Source organism: Dermacentor silvarum, chromosome 8 (genome assembly GCF_013339745.2).
Source record: "Dermacentor silvarum isolate Dsil-2018 chromosome 8, BIME_Dsil_1.4, whole genome shotgun sequence".
Classification (NCBI taxonomy): Eukaryota; Metazoa; Arthropoda; class Arachnida; order Ixodida; family Ixodidae; genus Dermacentor; species Dermacentor silvarum.
This window is the reverse complement of record NC_051161.1, coordinates 134,574,705-134,595,689: the sequence shown is the minus strand read 5'-3', so window position 1 is coordinate 134,595,689 and position 20,985 is coordinate 134,574,705. Positions and strand designations below refer to the sequence as shown.

At 47.5% G+C, this 20,985-nt stretch overlaps 2 protein-coding genes across 3 annotated transcripts; one reads left to right on the top strand and one right to left on the bottom strand.

The window, feature by feature from the left end:
- Positions 1 to 14,581: 14,581 nt before the first annotated feature.
- Positions 14,582 to 15,681, top strand: LOC119461717 (uncharacterized). The gene is made up of 4 exons (XM_037723084.2): positions 14,582 to 14,782; positions 15,147 to 15,216; positions 15,298 to 15,354; positions 15,497 to 15,681. The coding sequence occupies exons 1-4, from the start codon at positions 14,639 to 14,641 to the stop codon at positions 15,679 to 15,681; spliced, it is 456 nt and encodes a 151-aa protein (XP_037579012.1). The 5' UTR covers positions 14,582 to 14,638.
- A 31-nt stretch (positions 15,682 to 15,712) lies between these two features.
- On the bottom strand, positions 15,713 to 20,481 carry LOC119462436 (putative nuclease HARBI1). Of its 2 annotated transcripts, none has more exons than XM_049672012.1 (4): positions 19,740 to 20,481; positions 18,970 to 19,105; positions 18,499 to 18,901; positions 15,713 to 16,223 (listed from the first exon to the last, which is right to left on the bottom strand). In XM_049672012.1, exons 1-3 carry the CDS (start codon positions 19,818 to 19,820, stop codon positions 18,513 to 18,515), a joined length of 606 nt encoding a protein of 201 aa, XP_049527969.1. In that variant the 5' UTR covers positions 19,821 to 20,481; the 3' UTR covers positions 15,713 to 16,223; positions 18,499 to 18,512. The 2 variants fall into 2 exon arrangements, with proteins under 2 accessions (XP_049527969.1, XP_049527967.1); XM_049672010.1 differs by having other exon boundaries at positions 18,499 to 18,904; positions 19,740 to 20,479.
- Between the last annotated feature and the right edge of the window lie 504 nt (positions 20,482 to 20,985).

Here is a 20,985-nt window from a genome sequence, read left to right as displayed (position 1 = left end):
AAACAACTCAAACTCACCAACCAGACACGGCAACTCGGCCGAAAGGGACACCACAACCGACCTCACCCTGACCAAAGGGCCATTGTCAGCTTCAACAAACATGACACGCTCACGAGCGACCATACTCATTGTGCTTCGCGGTCGACACGACCTTGTTTGCCAAGAGCGTTCGGAAGCATCGGATCGTGGAATGGGACCAGGTGAGGCACGAGAGGTCGGCGTTCGGAGAGCACACAACTCTACAGTAGGGGACCGATATGTTACACAAAAGACACGGAAAGACACTTCACTCATACAAGAAGATGCCAAACAACCCCAGACGGATAAAAACCGGCTACAACTCGGGGAGGCCCAGCAGGGCCTAGCCAAATAATGAAACACCTGGAAGACAAACAGAAAACTCAGGAGTCATATCAGGCAGATCAACAGTGAAATATAGTACGATTCAGCACAATTGATCAGCTATCAGTGGTATGACGCATGTGTACGACTCAACAACACGCTAAGCATGAGCCACGCGCGAACTTAGTCAGGACACTCATAGATCCAACAGCAACCAAAACTGTTACATCCCAACACATTCAGAAAGCTATCGAACAATGTAAAAGAGCCAATGATAAAGTTTTCAAGATTCTCCGAGAGACCTACATGGCTTCTCTGGATAGTTCCCTCCTCATGGTTCTCTCCTCATGGGAGACATCGACATGGCAGAGCTGAAACGCACACTTGCGGAAACACCATTCGACAAAGCGCCCGGGCTGGATGAACTGACAGGATCAAAGCTCCGCAATCTATCGGATGGCGACTTGGAGTTCTTCCTAAGTCAACTTCATCAAGTGTATAACACGGGTATCCTCACGAGAGATTGGAAGAATGCCAGCGCTATATTCATATCAAAGCTTGGTAAATCACGCGACAGTGACCATCTCTGCCCCACCTCGCTGACGTCGATTGCAGGCGAAGTGATGGAGCGCATAATTTTCAACAGATTAATACCACATCTACTATATTTTCACATCTAATAATACAATGCACAGCATCTGCCGCACACCATGCTAGGATGCAGATACCAACCGTCTACGCACGACGCTCTCCTCCAGACATCCAGACCAAACATCCCAGCAACTCCCAACTTAAAGCAATCATAGCCACAGATTTGAAGAAAACCTTCGTCAAGGAAGCCATGCTTGTGGAGCTTTCTTACACCAACTGTGACACCAAGATTTACGACTTCGTCGGGACTTCTAGTGTCACTGTACGTTAATTGGCGATATCACCTCTAACTACCACTGCGCACGTCTTGTCTGCCTCGTCCTTGTCCGTGTGGGTTAGCGCAGTTAAAATATACCGTACCACTCATTCCGCAAGAGCAGTGCTCTCCGCAAGCAGCGCCGGCTCTATTTCTTCAATGTCTATACATTCGCCCGCTCCACAATGGAAGCCGCTGGTCCGCCTTAGTTCAGTGAGTTGCCATGATGTGACGCTACCTAGAGGGTACGACTGCTTTCGTCATGGCACGACTGCTGCGTCACGCGCGCCTCTTGACGCGTGAAGACGCCTCGACGCTTCACGCGTCTATCAGGATTGCTTTCTCTGACCTCCGTCGTGAGGCGCCACCTAGTAGGTACTCTCCACCACGACCGCAAAGCAGGCCCGAGCGCTAGCCGACGGGAGGGAGTAAGAAAGGGTAATCGGAGAGGGTGGTGGACCGTCGGATCGGCCGCATCTGGCTGGCATTAAAAAATATAGGAGGCGCTGCCCCAACACTGTTCAACTTAGCAACGTGTCGCATACAGAGAGCTCTACTCCCCATACCAGACATACGTTACACAATGTACGCCGACGACATAACCGTATGAATCAACAAAGACTCACCGGGCGAAAAGGAGGACACTTTGCAACGCGCACTAGATCCGGCCCAAGCGGCAGCTGCAAGCGTTGGCTTGGAGTGCTCCCCAGAAAAGTCAGAGCTGCTTCTTGTGCACACTACGTGCTGGACACCCTCACCCATCACCCTACGAAACAAAAGACAATGCATGCCACAATGATCTAATATCAGAGTATTAGGCCTACTGATGAAGCGAGATAGAGGGGATGCGGCTACTGTTCAGCACTAAGGCAGAGTGAACAGGTCTTGAACATGATGTGGCGCGTGTCCAAACGCCACCCAAGGCTTCATCCCAGAGAAGCACGGCTAATCACAGCGAAGCACACGCGCCGCGCATGCCACTATCTATAGGTTCCTTGCAGCTCAACCAGATGGCGCTCTCCTCCGCGCAGCTATGGCAGTGGTGGCACCGTACATGCGGGAGAAAGCAAAAAAGAACGAGAAAGCTGGCCTTCGTGCATCCCCGGCTGCATGGCAAGGAAGAATAAACGTTTAGGTCATGAAAGAGCCGCCAACGTCTAGGTGCTCTCATGGTCGTTTCATTAACTTGGCAGGCTCCCCGCACACTGCTTCGCACACCATCGATTCCAACAGGGTGTGGGATCTACCGGCTTTTTTTTTCTCTCTGCTAGAAGCTTCGGCAAGATACGCGAAGGTTACGGCATCGGGAGAGAACAGAGAGACGGCGTGCTGAAACACCCTCTCAAACTCCGACTCATGGCGAGCAGAGCGAGAGGAGGATGGTGACAGCCCGAGCGTGTGCCAACGCATGAGTCACCACGCTCCTGGAAGACGTGTAAGGGGCCGCGGCCGAAAAGGAATGTCTTGAAGATTCCCCGGATTTGTTCAAACTATGGGAGCACGACTCCAGCAGAAAGTTGGATAAGCGCTGGCGAAGGCGATAAAATTGCTGTGTGGGAATTAGTAGGGGGATCAAACAGCACCGGTGAAGAGATGTGACGTGAAGACTGACCATCTGTAGAAGAAGGGGATTCCCTGGCAAGCTAACCGAGGAGTTCCTCGAGCGCCTGCATTTCCGGAAGAAGTGCCTTTTTCGAGATTCGCCTCGAGCTGCGTCGAGATCGTCCGGCTCAAGACCAGCACGAGTGTATACGAGTGTGCACTTTGTGTTCCTATTCATTCAGTACTGTACGTGTTCAACTATTTGTGCTTGTTGTTAATAACTTTCCAGAGTTTTGCTAACACCCTTCTGAATTGCATTGTGGTCTACCTAGCCGAAGTGTACATGTACGTATGTAACTGGTTTAATTGAATATATTTTGTTGTGTTTTGACAGCTCTGGGCTCTGACTCGGACTTTGGACAACAACCGGCGTTCGCTGGCGCCCGAGAAGTCCTCTTAATAATTGTCCGTGTTTCGTGGGTTATGTTCGGAACCTGATAAGACGGCTGTAGAATTTGGCCCCGCTTTGGCGCCTCGTTCACGGAGTGTGTGGCAGTCGACGTTGCCCAAAAGCCAGGCGACGTTCCCGACAAGAGTCCTAGCGTCTGAACTCAAATAGCTGATACCATGCACACTAGTGCATATGTCTCGCTAATTGGGAGGCTCCGCAAACAAGTAGAACACACCCTTTCAAAGTTGCGTAAGCACAAACAACAGCTACATGCTGAATGAAAAGCGAAGGCTGTACATTGCGAGCACAAGCGAATAGTAACAGTAAAAAAATGTGTCTGATTCCGCAAGCGGAGAAAAAAAAAAGGGGGGGGGGAGGCAGCTTCACACCAGTGGTGCGAAGACTGGGCAAACAGCGAAGCTGGCGACCCCACCTAGCTTTATCTCGGTTCGGCCAAGTTTTTCCGAAGTTAGGCTTTGAGACGCTGCCACGTTTTCAACAAGATCACCCCGGAATCATCGGCAACCAAAGGAGCAACGAAGCCTCGCTTCGACGGCGCGATGCTCGGGATCGGTCCTAAGTCGTCTCACTCGCTCTCGAGTAGTAGCGCGGTGGCTTTCGCGCCATGCTTGCTCTTCTTCGACCGCCCCACCTTCGCGGCGATATGCTCGGCGCAGAGACGGTGGGGCCTTGGTGTCGCCGTTGCGGCGACGTGGAGCTATATATCCCGTGGGTCGGCGCAGTGACGTCACGGCTTAGCTCCATGTCTGCGCAGCCGCGGCAACGCTAAGGTGAAGCGATGCGGCGCGCGCGATGACGTCAAGGCTCATGCAGCTGTGGCGAGGCTCGGCGCAGTCGGCGCAGCGGGTGCGAAGCATTGCTAGGTGACGCATGGTGACTTATCGCCAGGCGGAGGTTTTGCGGTGTACACCCGGCGGACCATCCTCGAGCTTAAACAGCTTCCCTAGTTCAGAGGGGTATGTGCCATTGCGATTGGAGCCTTTCTGCACTACCTCCAGGAACGGCCCATAGTTTTTGTTCGCACTACGCGGCCTAACCAAGAGCTTAAACAGCTCTGCTAGTAAAAAGACCAAGTTTTCCTTCACAAAATCAACAAATACACACAGAAGCTGCCATGCTACCCAGTAGAGATAAAAAGATGGCAGATCGCACGCACTATGGGAATTGATGTTATGCGAAGCAGTGTACAAGGAGCCTACAATGTTAACAAAACGACCATGAGAGCACCAAGACGTACGTAGGCGGCTCTTTCATTACCTACATAACAATTATATCATGACATTCATGTCATGAGTCCTCGGGTGTCCTATTAGCTTAGATTAAGAGACCTTAAGGCCTTAATAATCATAGTCATGAGCATGACCTTAGTCATGCTCATGACTATGACTTCGACCATCAAGCTTTAGCCTTTTCCCTCACTTAGTACCCCATCCGAACCCATTTCATTGGTTTTTGAGTGTAATTCTTTATGCGCGGAGTTATTGTGATTTTAGCTGAGTCATGTGACTATGACTTCTACCACCATCTTTTAGTGTTTCCTTCACTTAGTACCCACGCCAGAACTCACTTCAGTGGCTTTTGTGTGTTAATCTTTTTTCGCCCAGGTATTGTCATTTTTGCTTAGTATTGCTCATAACTATGACATCGACCATCAACCATCAGTGTTTCCTGCACTTAGTTCCCACGTCCAAACCCATTCCAGTGGCTTTTGAGTGTTAATCTTCTTTGGCTGCGCTATTGTCATTTTTGCTCAGTCAAGCTCATCACTATTACTTCTACCAGCATCCTTTAGTGTTTCCTTCATTTATTACCCACGTCCGAACCCATTTCAGTGGTTTTTGAGTGTTAATCTTTTTCGCTTGTATTTGTCATCACCTACATGACACGCACGTCATGACAGTTATGTCATGACCTATCACTTATGTTTGTCGTACACCCTGTCACACTGTGCCAATTATGCTAAGTTAACGAAACGACCATGAGAGCACAGAGACGTAGGCAGCCAGATAGATAGGCAGATAGATATTGTCAAAGTATCAAATGTTCGCCAAGAAATGTTTCGCAGTCATTCTAGGTAGATTTATGCATGACGTTACCGAGTTAATCATAGATGCTGAGCGTACCGTACGACGCACTTCGTGAAACATGCGTACTGAAGCCAACGATGGCGTTGCCGCCTAGAGTTCGATTTCCTGCAGAAGTAACGCTGGCTTCTAGCTTCGTCTTTCTTAATTTCCAGTCCTTTTTTGCTTTTCTTTTTTTTTCTGCGTTAGAGCTTGTTCTTTCCACGTTATCTGTACGCAACGCGTGAGGTATTTATTTAGGCTTTGGGTGGGAAAGAAAGATTATCAGTGCTTGTTGCACTACAGGTGTGTATTTGTACCTTTTCGTGTCGTTATTATCTCTCCACACTACAACTCGCTTGTTTCAAGATGAACAACGAAGAAGCCCACATCGTAACTGTTATTGTTTCGTACCTTTGCACTCATGGGCACTGGAGGGTGCCTCTTTGCAGGGTACCGAATCAGAGAAGTTGTTTCTCCCCACGATGCTGGCATACAGCTCTGCAGAGCCACCCTAGTGTCTGTGTCCTGCGCCGGTATTTCATAGAGTATGGTACTGTTTGCGCCCTTCGACACTATCTTACACGGCAGGAGTTCCTCGTTGCTGTTTGCTGTCCTCGTTATCCGTCGCAATGCTACCATTGTGATCGTCACACATTTGCTGCCAAACAGTTAGGGCTTGCTGCGTGAAGAGTGTTTTACCAACAATCAGTCATTAGACATCTCCTTCATCTTCGGCCTTGATGGAGAGGGCGACTTGCCTCTCAGTGCACTGAAACATTCTGCCCTGTATGTTCGACTGACTGTCTTCAGAATATGTTTGGCACCCTGATTGACACTGAACACGAAGAGGTGCACTGCGATAAACTACTTGTGCTTCTTGACCGGTTTAGCCGCTCCTTAGATAGCTGCACTTTGCAGGCCAAATGATCGCCAGGTTGAACTCCCACTGTGGACCATCATAGTGACACATAATCCCACACATACCTTTCACAGAACCCATATCATGTGCCCTCTGCTGAGCGTTGTGTGATCACCGAACAATTCGACGACATGATCCAACGTGGTATCATTCAGCCATCCTGCAGTCCCGAATCGTGACTTGTTGTAGTTGTCAAGAAAAAGCACTGTGAAATTTGATTCCTGGTCGATTATCCTAAGTTAGGCTCAAATTATCAAATACCATGTATCGACGATGCCCTAGATTTTCTGCAAGGTGTTAAATTTTTTTCATCGCTAGACTTGAAATCTGGTTATTGTCAGGTTCTTATGGCACCATTTGATTGCCCCGAAACTGATTTTGGATGTTTGAATTGTCTATACAAATTCAATGGTATTTCCTTCGGCCCGTGTAATGAGCCAGCAACATTCGCGAGGATGATAGAGACACGTCTTTGCTTTTTTGGATGGAAGTAGGAGACACGTCTTTGCTTTTTGGATGATGTCGTCATCTTGTTCCTGATTATTAACTTCTTCCACGAATTTTGGCCTGTCTGGCCGTGCAGTGCGTCAGCTTAACATCAAGTGCCGCTTTGGAACTCGCACATGCTTACCATGCTCGATCATGTCGTCCTAAAGTACGGTGTCTTCCGCGACCAGAGAAGGTTCGTGCTGTTGTTTAATTCCAAAAGCTGTCCACGGTCAGAGCTCTACGCAGTTCCGTCGTCCTGCGGCCTTATTTTTACTGCGTTGTCAAGAACTTCGCGTTCGTCATTCCACCCTTGACCCTTCGGCTGACCAGCGGTGAACATCCCTCTAGCTGGTCACTGGGTTGTGATGTGGCTTTCGCGAAGTTACGCCACCTTCAGACTACGCCAACCAATCTACGCCACTTTGACTCGAGGGCCTCCACCAAGTGCATGCAAATAACAGTGGTGTTGGACATGAAAGTTGGGGAAATCTTGGGACATGTTGGGAAAATGAAATCCTGGTATTTATGAACACAATGTTGCGTATGCGAACCGTGCTCTCACAATTGCTGAGTGCAACTACTCGGTTACTGTAAAGGTATGCTTGGCGACCATTGTTTGGTCTTTACATAAATTCCGTCCTTACGTTTAAAATAACCCTTTCGATGTGGTAACCCACCATCCTCACCCTGTTGGTTGGCTTCATGAAGGAACTTGCGACGATGTTTGTACACCGTAACGCTAGGAATAAAGCCCAGATACAAACATCCTGCTTGCGGCATGTCAACTATGGGCCACTGGAAGCTCTGTATAAGAATATAATCTATGTCAACAATGACAGGTGCCGACGCGCCGGACGCCTCAAAACTGGGGAGGAGCAGACCTCTGTTTGAAAAGACAGTGTTTGTACAGATGTCAAACTAGCGGTCCGCTGAGATACACCACGCTGTGTGTGCAACTACGGAATTTGGCTGAGGTGTTCACAGGTCTGTCGTTAACGCGCGCATAGAGTTTTTAAGAAAGCGTGAGAGGTGGATGAGAGTTACTTCACCATCTTTTTAGAGATCAGCTGTTAGGCGCCAGTTCCTCAAGCGAGCGTCGGCGTTGAACCTGGTATCCAAGCGAACAAGTACAGCGAAGGATTAAAGAACGGGGAGCGCAGCGGGAGATGAAAGATGGCGATGGCGTAGAGAGCGTGAGGAGCAAAGCGGGGGAGGAAGGCATGGCGAAAGCGTGAGAATAGAAACATAGTACCTCGCAAGTCGGGCTTTGCGGCGACGATCGCTACGAGATGGCGCCAGAGTAGCGCGCGTCGTCTGTATGGAAACAAAGCACTGCATTGGCGGATGTCTGTCTACTGCGGGCGGCTGCTGTGAATCGCGCCCGCACGTCATCCACGCACTGCCTCTCACGATCTGCCTATTAATGAGGCAGTCGCGCCACGCTTCGCTCCGTTTGCAACGTGCTGCACAAGACAGATTGTCCGCGCCAAACAGTACATCGCGAAATGAAAACACCTATGGAGCTGCGCTCAAATTTCTCAAAAGGGAGTATCGTAATCGTCAGTGATCTTATTTAGGATTCTTCAAACTCAATAGGAATAGCCCCATTAGTTGCCTGGAGGCGGTAGGACTACAAAAGCAGACCTGCGTTCCACCTGGCCTTCACTTTGGCAGCAGCAGCAGCAGCAGCAGCAGCAGCAGCAGCAGCCCGTGCACGCACTCACGCTGTGATTTCCACACAGGTTGGACGAAGCTTCGCTTTTGCATCGCCTTGGTTTACGGCCCGGAGCTATCTGGTCGATGGATGACTTTGCGTTCAGCGGATAGGCTCGTGGCTTCCTGAGGTGACGTCACAATCTGGGCCACGTGCTTCACTTCTGAAGAGGCGGGAGGACTACAAAGGCGGACCTGCGTTCCGCCTGGCCTTCACTTTGGCAGCAGCAGCGGCAGCCCGTGATTTCCACACAGGTTAGTGTGGTTGCATTATTGCATTTTTTACGCTGCTGCTGCCCAACTGAAAGCGTGATGGATTGAAAGTGTGTCTGTAATCTAACAAAATGCCATCCGAAATTGCAACACTTGTGAAAGAGTTCAGACAAGAAACACGTGACTTCCGCGGTGCAATGGAAAGGAACTGCGAGAAGAGTTCAAAGAAATCAAATCATTGATGGATATGTTCACCACACAATTTGAGGCAGTGATCGCATGCTGCTATAAAATTGAAAAGGACAACGTTGCACCGAAAAATGTTGTCGCAGTTTCACCTGAAAGGCGAAGCATCAATTGCGATAGCAAATTTTTAGAGAGCTATACGGAGTAATGATATTAGCTTTATCAGCTGTATAAACTTGGACATGCAGCAGCACCGGCAACACGCAGAGCTGTTGTCGACGCCGTCGGCGTTTTGCCCGCGTTCGCTCAAAATGCGTGCGGCTTTGGTTACTGTTGCCGGAGCCTCTGATATAAATAGGCACTTGGTGCCGCAGCTAAACGTCGCCTCCCTTCCCTCCCCCCCTCCCCCACGGCCTCTCGCGCGTCGGAAGAAGGCGCGTTTGCCCTACATATATGGTGATTGTAAAGGAGGAAATAGACGCCTACTTCTGCAGCCCTTAAGGCAGCGCGGCGCAGAACGCGCGCTTGTTCTCCGCCGTGCGTTCACTCCCCGTGAAAGCGCGCGCCCCTCGCGCCCTTTCACTCGCACAGACAGCGTTCGGCGCGCGGCGACGATTTCATCTCCATTGACGTCGTGCTCCCTCAAGGGCTGCAGAAGATAGCGCCAACCTTTCCCTTTCCCTCAAGAACCACTTATCTATCGGCGACGATTTCATCTCCATTGACGTCATACGGAACCTCACGGCGACGGCGACGCCGACGGCAGAAATCTGCTTTTGAGTGTCCATATAATTGCTATCGCAATAAAATCAAAATGTGACACTGCTTGCCGAATGCAGGTCACTAAAAGAGTTCGTGTGCGACTCTGAACAAAGGTTGACTGAAATCGAACAATACTCCAGAAACAAAAACTTAGAGGTAAAAGGCATACCAGTCGTAGAAAACGAGAACCTTTTGGGCCTACTGAGCAAAATCGGGGACGTGATAGAAGAGCCGATGACACCATCTGATATACATGTGTGCCATCGTGTCATTGGAGAAAACGAAGGATGCCCAAATATGGCAGTGCAGTTCAGACATCACGCAAAGCGAAACGCAGTGTTTGATAAAGCACGCAAGAAACGACTGGAAACATCTGATCTTCTGCTACCGTGGCATAATATGGTATTTATAAATGAGCATCTATGCCCGACGCTCAAGAAGCTTTTAGGCTAAACTGTTGCACGTAAGAAAGAGGCAAAATGGAAATACGCCTGGACCAAAGACGGAAAAATCTTTGCGCGTAAAAGGGACACATCGCGAGTACTGCGCATCACTTGCGTCAGTGACATTGACAAAATAGCACAAACACTTTCTTGCGGCTTTGTTTCGCGCATTCAAGTTGAAATCGGCAGATATGGCGGGGAAATTCCTAACTCCGATAGATGTATGCACGTTACATAAAACAATGAAGTCTAGCTTAACCTTTATTATTGCGATAGCAATTATATGGACACTCAAAAGCAGATTTCTGCCGTCGGCGTCGCCGTCGCCGTCGCCGTCGCCGTGAGGTTCCGTATGACGTCATTTGGAGAAGAAATCGTCGCCGCGCGCCGAACGCTGTATGTGCGAGTGAAAGGGCGCGAGGGGCGCCTCTTTCACGGGGAGTGAACGCACGGCGGAGAACAAACGCGCGTTCTGCGCCGTGCTCGCTTAAGGGCTGCAGAAGTAGGCGTCTCTGTTTTCATCTAAACGCACAGTCTGCGCGGAACAAAGAAGACGACTTGCATGATTTATTTTCACGTTTTAGCTTCACATGTGATGTGGTTATCATTTCTGAAACCTTGTAGCAAAATGATTACGAAGTACTTAAGGTTGCTGGTTGCACCACACATTTCTTAAACCGAGCAGTGAAAAAGGGGGCGGTGTATTACTCATCGCCAAGAATTGGTTGAAACTGAATATCGTTGCTGACTACTCTGAAATGACTGATGATTTTGAAATCCTAACGGTATCAAACGGTGACAATGTTTTCTCTGTTTTATATCGTCCCCCAAATGGTAATAGAGCGGCATTCCTTGCATTCCTGGGTAAATTTATTAGCTGGCCAAACGAAACTGAACCAAAGCTAGTTATAGGTGGTGATATGAACATAAACTTACTACAGGCATCACCGACACAGCGTGATTTCCTAATGGTGCTCGAGTCAAATGCTTGCACTAACACTATTAATGAGCCCACTCGTGTCCAAAACAACACTGCGACGTTACTCGACCTCTTCATCACAAACTACCCCACATCCAGTTTGCTTTCAGGCGTAATTGGCGTACATATCAGTGATCGCCTCCCAATCTTTCTTATCACTGACCTACATAAACCATGTTTCTTATCCAATAAAGAAGAACCAATCTCATTTCGAGATATCAATCCGATTTCACTAGAACGATTTCGAAGGAGATGTACTGAACATAGACTGGTCGGAAATATACAATGAAATTGATCCTGGTTTAGCCTATAACTCCTTTTTACATCTGTTTAAATCCACTTACATCAAGCATTTTCTGAATAAAACGATAACACGCAACAGAAAAGTACGAAAACTTTGGATTGCAAAGAGCCTTCTATCCCAAATAAAACAAAGAGATAGACTGTATAGAAAATTTTTGCAAACGAGAGACGCAAACGACTTCAAGAATTTTAAATCTTTCAGAAACAAATTGACGCATACGCTCAGAGAGGCTAAAAAGAATTATATGCACAATGTATTTAATCCACAGATAATGAAACGTAACGACCTCACCTGGCAAAGGCTAAATAGCGAGCTAGGGAGAGTAAACCGGAATGCGCAACAGTCTCATGAAATAAATCTAAATGGCACACCAATGTCAGGTTCATCATTAGCAAATTCGTTTAATGATTACTTCACTTCTCCTATAAACAGCCCTGATCATCCTACTAGCTTAGACCATCTCAGATCTAATAATCCTGTCAGTGCATTTCTAACACCTACCAGTGCTCAGGAGATATATAATGCATTCATAACTCTTCGGAACAGTAGATGCACTGATGTTGATGGCTTGCAAATTCGCCCTGCTAAATATGTCATGCATATTATCTCCCCGGTATTAGAGCATTTATTTTAACCTCGCATTTTTAAGTGGTACATTTCCAAAAGCACTGCAAGTAGCGAAAGTTACTGTTATTTTTAAAGGCGGTGATAAGAACCTATTATCCCATTACAGACCTATATCGATCCCACTGGTCTTTTCTAAATGTATTGAAAAATTGATTAACGTTAGAATGCTTTCGTTTTGTGAAAAACACCACATCCTTACCGACGATCAATTTGGTTTCACGAAAGGACGTTCAACGGAACAGGCACTCTTAACTCAAAAAAGAATTTATACTTAACGCATTTGAACAAAAGTTATTAACACTAGGGGTATTCATAGACTTTTCCAAGGCCTTGGATCGTATTAACCGTGAAACACTAATAGGAAAACTCGAAACCTATGGCTTTACAGGCGTATTTTTAAGTATAATAAAGAGCTATCTGGAGTACCGATGTCAAGAGGTTGTAATAGGAAATCATACATCAGATCTTAATTTAGTAACAAGTGGAGTGCCTCAGGGGAGCATTCTTGGGCCACTATTATTTAATGTTTATATTAATGACATAACAAACATTACTTCAGCGGCTAAATATATTATTTATGCCGACGCTACCACCTTATTATTTAGGTCTGCAAGCTGTAGTGAACTGGTGACTTGCGCAAATTCAGCATTAAATAAGCTTAATACATGGTGTCAAGTAAACTCAATAACCATCAACACAAACAAAACGAAAGCCATTCTATTTCAACCGAAAAATTCTAGGGCTAATATTACTGACCGTATATTTATTGGAAACTCAACTGTGGATGTAACCTCCTCAGTTAAATGCCTTGGCGTCATTTTTGATGAACATTTTACCTGGAATAAACATGTCGATTCGCTCAGCGGTAAACTTGCAGGCATCGTGGGTGCCCTTGCAATGGTACGCTCTTTTCTGCCCACTTCCGTCAAATTATTAGTGTATAACTATCTCTTTTTTTCACACCTTAAATACTGACACCTTGTCTGGGGAAACATAACTGGGTCAAACATTACTAAACTTTCTCTACTACAAAAAAAAAAAAAGCTGTGCGTGCTATTAGCAACTCGGCTTATGACGCACACACTTAACCTCTTTTTAAGAAACTTCAAGTTTGTCCTGTAAACTTGCTGTTCAATGAACTGCTCTTGCAACGGTACCTCACAGAAAGAAAGCCAGGGAGGCACTTTATTGAGCACCTATCTAGCTTACGCAAGAACTTTAAAAAATACAACACTCGTCATAATGCGACCTGGTTCATACCCCGCGCAAGCACAAATTATGGAACACAGCTACTCTCCCGCTCAATACCGTCCTTGTTGTTAAGTCACTTGGATTCTGATTACTTACTTCATTCCTTACAGTTGTGCAACAACGATAATTTTTCCTGTATTAAATTGCTTGAACCACACTTTTTTCATTGTATTGTCGCGTAGTAGTGACGCTGAAGTAAACAGTCGTAAAACTGTGTATGACGAAACTAATTCTTTATTGGGCGAACCTGTGCCCACAAAAGCAAGCTACACTCGAAGCACAACGAAAGCGGCGAACACAGTCGGCGGTCGTCGAAATCTGGGGCGCGATTTTGTACGCGTTCCAAAATGGAACGGAGGCGGTTCGTTCTTTACGTCACGAAATAGGCGGTCCGCCATGTTCGCGATGACGAGAGGAAGCAAAGAACCAAGGAGCGAAGTGGACGTCTGCGTCACGCTTTTGACGTCTGCTTAGGGACCGTATAACATACTTAGAAGCGTTTCTAACATGTTGAGAAATATTTGACTATTATGACTGAGTAGCAAAATATGTTGGTGTTAGTTTTCAAAGATTCAGTTTGGAAAGCGGAACGACTTAAACATATTATGGCGGTTAATGTCTTGAAATGGCGCTAGATGGTGTCGCAGTTTTGCGAAACGTTTAGCGGTTGCGCTAGCCACTACTCCGTTTCAAGCAAAGGGCGCGGCTTTTGAAGCGGCTGGTTAATTCGAGCAGGGCCGCGATTTTGTAGCGATGTCTTATGACTTATTTTGGAATAGTCTTATCATCCACCGCTCACGGCCGGCTGATCCCGTTGATAACGCGAGCGGACCGTCGCTCTGACCACTGACAAAGCGCGAAAGAGCATTATTACTTTAATGTCATCGCTACAAAATACCGGCCCAGGGCCGCGATTTTGTAGCGATGTCTTATTTTGGAATAGTCTTATCATCCACCGCTCACGGCCGGCTGATCCCGTTGATAACGCGAGCGGACCGTCGCTCTGACCACTGACAAAGCGCGATAAGCGCGAAAAGGCACTATTACTTTAAAGTCATCGCTACAAAATACCGTCCCTGTTGCGTGCGGAGAGCCGTTCTTCATTCTATGGGAGAGCCATGGCGGAGAACGTCGCAGCGTGCGCACCTGTTAAGGGACCGCGTGTTTCCGAGGGCCAGCGGGAGACTGTGCTCTCGTTTATGGAGCAGCATCCCCAGCTGGCTTCAAGATCCAACGAGCTGGGGCTGGGTTTCACCGCTGGCGACCGGCGACGGCTGTGGCAGCAGCTGGCCGACGTTCTAAACGAGCAAGGGCCCGTGGTAAAAGCAGCGGACCAATGGCAGGATTGGTGGCGCAAACAGGTCTACGAGGCCCGCCGCGACGCCATCGCAATTGCCCAAGTGCAAAGGTGAGTGACCGTCAAATGGTCTGGGCGATTTGTCCTTCGGCATTGGTGTGTATTTTCAGAAGCACTGGAGGGGGCCGCGCACCCGGCTTCCACGGCCGAGTACTGAACTTGACGGGTATGGTCCGCCTGCGTGGCGTCGCCGACCTCCCCTACCAAGAGGTAAGCACACTGCCGCCGTAATATCATGGGTTCCTGAACGGTGCCAACTTAGAGTTTGCCATTATCTGCCAGTGGTACCTTTAGCGAAACGCGACACTGTTGGTGAACAGGAAAATAGCGTAGGAGAGAATGGAAAAGCAGGTAGGTTAATCAACTAGAATCTCAGTTGGCGGCGCTTTCCGGAAAAGGGGGATTAAGTGAAATAAAATGCATTCAGGCAAGTGCAGGAGGATGGTAATGCAGGGAACCATTAAGCACTCAATAATTGCAGATTATTTCCACAGATGTGTAGTACGAAACTTGTAACATAGCCAGTGTAACGAATAGCCACATAGTGAAGGGACACGGTTATGACACTTTCCAGCAGGCCGACGTTCCCACTGCTGCAATGGAGGTCGTCGTCGAGGCTGCGGATGTGAGGAGCACGGCGACACGTAAGCATCAGAAGAATGAGTGTTTGAATGATCGCCAAATGTGTGTGCAGTTCGTAAACTTTTAATGTGTTTACTCTACAGCGGCAGAGGATCCACCACGCGGTGCATCGGACTCAGAAAGGGTGGCCGCTGCACCTGGTAAGTTATTGATCCTCAAGCTGTTAAGAGACAAGAAACTCTCGTATTTTATTGAACTAGCCCAATAATAACATGGCCATAGCAACTTTTATGCATACCATCAAATGCAGTACAACTGGTAGAAAATGATGCATGCTTTCAGTGTTGCAGCGTCCTGTACGGCCACCACGCCGACAGCGACCGCGACGGGTGGCCACCCTCACAACCATGTCGTCGCAGTGCGCCCGCAGCCTTGAACAGGGCGACGAGATGCTCCAGGTTGGTAGATCGTTTGGTGTCATTTTACACGAAAGACAAATATTCTTTATACTCTGTTATCATAAGTGAATCATGAATCTGAAAAACAAACCAACTCGGGATGTAAACAAGAAATGTGCGTTGTATTGAGGGTTCGGTATCGTATCTTGCCAACGATCAACCGCCGGGCAAAAGGTTGGTTAGCCCTGAAAAGGGCTGTTTGGTGGTAAGAGATGCATTTGAGTAGATGACAGAAGAGTAGTTCCAGTAGGTCTTTGTCCAAACGAAGAGGGCATAGCTTGTACACGAGCTTGACACTGCCAAAGGATGCCATCAGGCCAGTGACTCTTCAACAGGGAGGGAATTGTTGTGCACGTTGCAATTCTTGACAACAGCAGCTTCCAGCCATGAGCTGGTTGCGAGTAATCAGCAACTCATGCAAACAGTTCCACCACGATTATTCATTCCAGGCGCTGCAGAGGATTGAAGAACAAACCACCCGCATCACTGTCGCGGCAGAGAGGACGGCTGTCACGACAGAAAGGATGGCTGTCGCGGCTGAGAGGACGGCAGCGGCGCAGGAGGGTATCCTGGTGCAGGTGCGCTCTATGGCAGGCGACATAGCTGGGCACCTGCAACAACAAAGGACGAATTAATTTATTGTTTATTTTCACTTTTTCAATTTCGTTTTATTCATTTATTGTGTTTTATGAGTTCAGTTTATTTAATTTATTTATTGTTTGAGTTTTAGAAGTTTCATTTGAGGCATGAATTGTTGCTTCACTTTGAGTTTTAGTGTTTAAGTTTCCTTGTTGCCTTGTACGAGTGATACAGGAGCACTTTTTGGAAGGAAGGCGAAATGCGTGCGTCCATTTTTGTTCTGTAGTATTTGCTTCTTTCTATTTCTGCTTATCCAGCTGCAACGCCAGCGTGCTTTTTTTTATTTACATATTTCGAAGGCGCCTAGTCATTCACACTGGAATCATTACAAGTACTTGTAGATTTCTGTGTATGGGTTTTCTACTGTGATATTTATATTGCTTCACTATGTGTTGTATCTTACTGCACTCATTATGAAGCGTTTCCGCATAGTGTTTGCACTGTGATGTTTTCATTTCGGCACAGTGAGGCTAAGGTGCAACAACTACAATATGGTCTTTTTTCAGAGCACCAAACTAGTCACTCTTCAGGTTGCATAGTTTCACAAATGAATATGGCCATCATCATTTCACCACGCCGGTGACTGTTTTCCTCTAGTTTTCGTTCCAAGTGAGTGATTGCAAGAATAAGTTTCAAGTGTGACACATTCTGGGTGCTGCGAGATGGCAGAGCCAATTATTCATGTTGTATGTAATTTATGTTTCATCACAGCTGGCAAGTGCACTCACCTTTCTACAATTATGATTCACCTGTTGTTTAGCATCGCATTACAATTGCTGTCGAGAAATGAATGCTTCTAGCCAGTTACTCTTTACACTGAGAAGGGAACGGACGTACCTGTCAAAGTCATACTTTCTTCCAAGGTCACTTAAATGTAACTGCAAGTTTTATGTGCCGTGGTGAAAACAAATTGGGTGATGCTAATGCTCCAATGTTCTCACATGCTTTGCTACGTGTAGTGTGTTGTACTACAAGGTTCGTGATGTACTAGTCATAGCGTGTGATAAAGTTGACCTTTGTATTTTATGTGTTTTTACATTAATTTACGTCTACCTATCTGGACATGATGTGACGAATGTAATGTCACAACACACAGCGGTATATTTTTGTGTGTTTGAATCTGCATTCATTACGCTTTACTTGCTTGCCTTGTCTGCGTATTCATGCTTGCACAGAAGTTTTGATACACCTAGCACAAGAGGTGGCTAGCAATCATATTGCCTCGTTCCTACCAATGTACACCGAGCGTCCGAATGCACAGGATGTGGCGGTTGCGATCATTCTGGTGTGTTTTATGAAAATTGTGCGAACCTTTTTCTGATGGTGACCAGGTGACCATGTGCGCAGAGTGCCGATCATATGTACTGCTTCCATCAAGTCTATCATGACTATGATGAGTCAAGCGATGTTTCCATTTCATATGATATTTAAAGAAAAGGCTGCACTTTAACGTTGCTACCAAGTTTCATGTTGCCAATTCATGTTGCACTAGGAAAGAAGTACTTTGTGCCAATTCCCCATTACTGTAACCACAAACTATGGCAAAACAACCACATGAGTAGAAAGTAACAACTGCTGCATCTACATGTACAGCAAGTTGCATATCATAGGATGCACACAACACATACAAGCTGCTGTGTAGCTAAGGATACGAATGTTATAGTGAGTCATGTTCTCCAGCCCTTTCTAGTGGGTCGATCCCTCCTAAGCTCTCCTCAAGAAACACCGCTCTTGCTGAGAGCTCGGGCCTTGAACTAATGGCCGGTCCAAAAGGCTGGTGCCTAATAATCGCCTTTACAACTGTAGCATCGTATTTATAATGTTTGACGAGGAAAGAAGCATTTTGTGATGTGCATATTGCACATTACGCTAGCTTGGGAGCAGCAGCAAATGCAGTTCTTCACAGATAAAGGGGCATAACGCATGGCCTTACGACTGCTTCACGAGTACCACTGTTAATAAGTGGCAGCCTTGGAGACTCCTGCACAGTGAAGAGGGTACAAATGTTTCGGAGTCCGCGGCTGTTGCATTCTTTTTAAAGGATTCTTTGTATAATTTTACTTCGTTAGTGTTTAAATTATCATAATCTGTAGGATCTGTGGATTAGGAAGACTGGCCATCTGTATGGAGGTGCACTGGATGTGTATACAAATTCTTTAATATATTTTCCACTGTACAAACACTGCCATGTGATAGCCTAGGGGCACTGCAATTTGTATCAATAAATTATGTATTATGAAAACTCACTGTTCCAGTGTCCTTCAGAAAAGGTTGACAACGGCGCTGCGCTGCTGCCTTCCTCTGAGGAACACGTCGTGCGGTGCCAGCACGTGGCTGTCTCCAGGCTCCTCTGGCTCCTCAGCTGGTGGCACTTCCCCACCATAATCGTCCAATGACCAATCGCCCGCGTCCAAGGCAATGTTATGGAGAGCAATGCATGCGTAAATGATTCGCGCTGCTCTATCGGGGCTGTATAGCAGTGTCCGAAAGTGCTGCAAGCAGCGGAACTTGCTTTTCAACACCCCGATACATCTCTCCACAACATTGCGCATGGATGCGTGCTCCCGGTTGTAGCGGCCTTCGGAGGTGGTGCCGGCATGACTGCCAGGTACAGGTACAAGCAGCCACGGCTCGAGGGGATATCCCGAGTCTCCTGTGACAGAAAAATGACAGCTGAGTGCTCTGCCCTAGTTAGGGGTACGCATTACGAATACTTACCAAGCAGATACTCGCCAGGCTGCAGTTGTGCGGCTAGGCGTGCGCGCAGTGGATTGTGCTGCCACACCCAAGAGTCGTGGCACGAACCAGGGAACCGGGGATCAACAACAAGAATGCGAAGTTCTGCGTTGCACACCTGCAATGGGGACCAATACAAAATAGCGCTGCAGATATGCTCGAAATCCCTTTTTGCCATTCATATGCAGAAAACAATACATGCATGTACGCTGGTACAAGCCGCTACACTGTTTTAGTCATAGGCGTGGACAGGGTTTTGCAATTGAGGGGGGGGGGGGCAATGCGCCCCCCCCCTCGTTGTGTTCACGCCTATGGTTTGCACTGATTGATAGCTAAATGAAAACTTGAGGCACAATATTGCGCAACAACACCCATGCACGCCAAAGCCAGCAGGTGCAATGGATGCAAATACTTCCGTGTTCAAAATGCTTCCATCGTATCTTCCTGTATCGATTTCTGCTACGACTGCTGCCCATTTTCCTTAATACCTCCAAAATTCACAACTCCATTGTGTATGCACGCCAGAACGAAAACACAATTTTGGAACAGCAAACGGCTCATGTACACAAACACATGGCACTCATCATTACCGCTGACATCTCAGACTTCAACGAGCTCGTACACAGCTCCCCGCGTATCCTCTTTTAACCGTTACATTACTAGTTATGCAAGCTTGGACATTAAACTGAACGATAAAAGGGCGAGTAAAATTGGTAGCTACAGTTTGAAGTAAACCTTCCAATGGTACTTACGACCATGACGTTTAGGGCGTAATAGCCCTTCCTCGACATGAAGCTCGCCGTGTCGGCCGGGCTGAGTCCCTCTGGCTTCATAATGGCGATCAGCGTGCCGTCGACGCACGCTAGCACGCCTGGAATGGCACCGCGTCGCGCAAACGCCGCCTTTGCCTCATCCTTGGCAGCCGGTGTCAATGAGAAGTCCACCAACTTTTTCCGGGCAGACACGGAAATGATGGCCTCCGTCACCTCGTGGATGGTGTTGCTCACGGTCGACTGCGCCACGCCAATTTGCTCCTCGCGACCAACGCTCCTCTGGAAGCTTCCGGTGCCGAAGAATCACAGCGCGCACAACACCTTCCTTTCAGTGGAAAGGCCACTGGCTCGCTGGCATCCAATGATGGGGTCAAGCTCGTCGCACAAGGTACGCACTGTTCGTTTGCACAGACGAAAATACTGCCGGAACTCTTCCTCCGTCAGCTCTTCAAATGCATCATCTACCTCGGGTCGTCGTCTCTGCGCGACTGCAGCAGCCGCACAGGCGACACGAAAACACACGGCAGAGAAAGGAAACGCCATTTTCTCCAACTGTTGGGACTGCCGATTTGGATTGAACCGGATACAGAAGAGGATAACTGTCCCAAGCGCTTACGTTTTAATCCAATCCAAGTCGTCTGGTAGCCGTTCTAATCCGTTCTATCGAAACGGACGGACTCGGCAACCGTTCCGTTGCGTTCGTCCGTTAGCAGACGACACGGAATGATTGACAGCAGTAAGACGTCACGGTTCACGTCACAATTGACGTCATGGCGTTCGTCACGATTCAAATTGACCAATCGTGTGCGGCTTGATGGAACGGAACGCCTCCGTTCCATTTTGGAACGCGTACAAAATCGCACCCCTGATCAGCGGCAAAACGCGCTGGCTTTTATACATGAGTCATCGAATGTTCCAGATTAATCCCTGGTACCCGCAGTGTCTTCCAGAAAGTTCTAGACAATTAGCGTCGGTCATACAATCAGACAACATAATCGTCGGTGAAAACAGGCAACGAGAAGAAGCATCGATAACGTTCTACAAACTTCCGATACAGGCGCGTCCTGCGCCGAGCGATGCCATTTAACATTTGTTAGCCGGTGGAAAGCTGCCACCGGTGAAAGATAAACATGTATACGTGTCAATACCCTCCCCTTAAAAAGCATCGTCCCGATGCTACAAACAAATGTGAAAGCGAAAACAAAACCACGCGTAATAAAGGAAA

Excerpts from the sequence above, each read along its gene's own strand:
- LOC119461717 (XM_037723084.2), top strand. The coding sequence starts at position 14,639 with ATGGTCTGGGCGATTTGTCCTTCGGCATTGGTGTGTATTTTCAGAAGC. Across the intron at positions 14,783-15,146 it reads CCGACCTCCCCTACCAAGAG|CAGGCCGACGTTCCCACTGC; the intron begins GTAAGCACACTG and ends GACACTTTCCAG. Across the intron at positions 15,355-15,496 it reads AAGGGTGGCCGCTGCACCTG|TGTTGCAGCGTCCTGTACGG; the intron begins GTAAGTTATTGA and ends GCATGCTTTCAG.
- LOC119462436 (XM_049672010.1), bottom strand. The coding sequence starts at position 19,820 with ATGAAGCCAGAGGGACTCAGCCCGGCCGACACGGCGAGCTTCATGTCG. Across the intron at positions 19,106-19,739 it reads ACGCCCTAAACGTCATGGTC|GTGTGCAACGCAGAACTTCG; the intron begins GTAAGTACCATT and ends TCCCCATTGCAG. Across the intron at positions 18,905-18,969 it reads GCCTGGCGAGTATCTGCTTG|GAGACTCGGGATATCCCCTC; the intron begins GTAAGTATTCGT and ends TTTCTGTCACAG.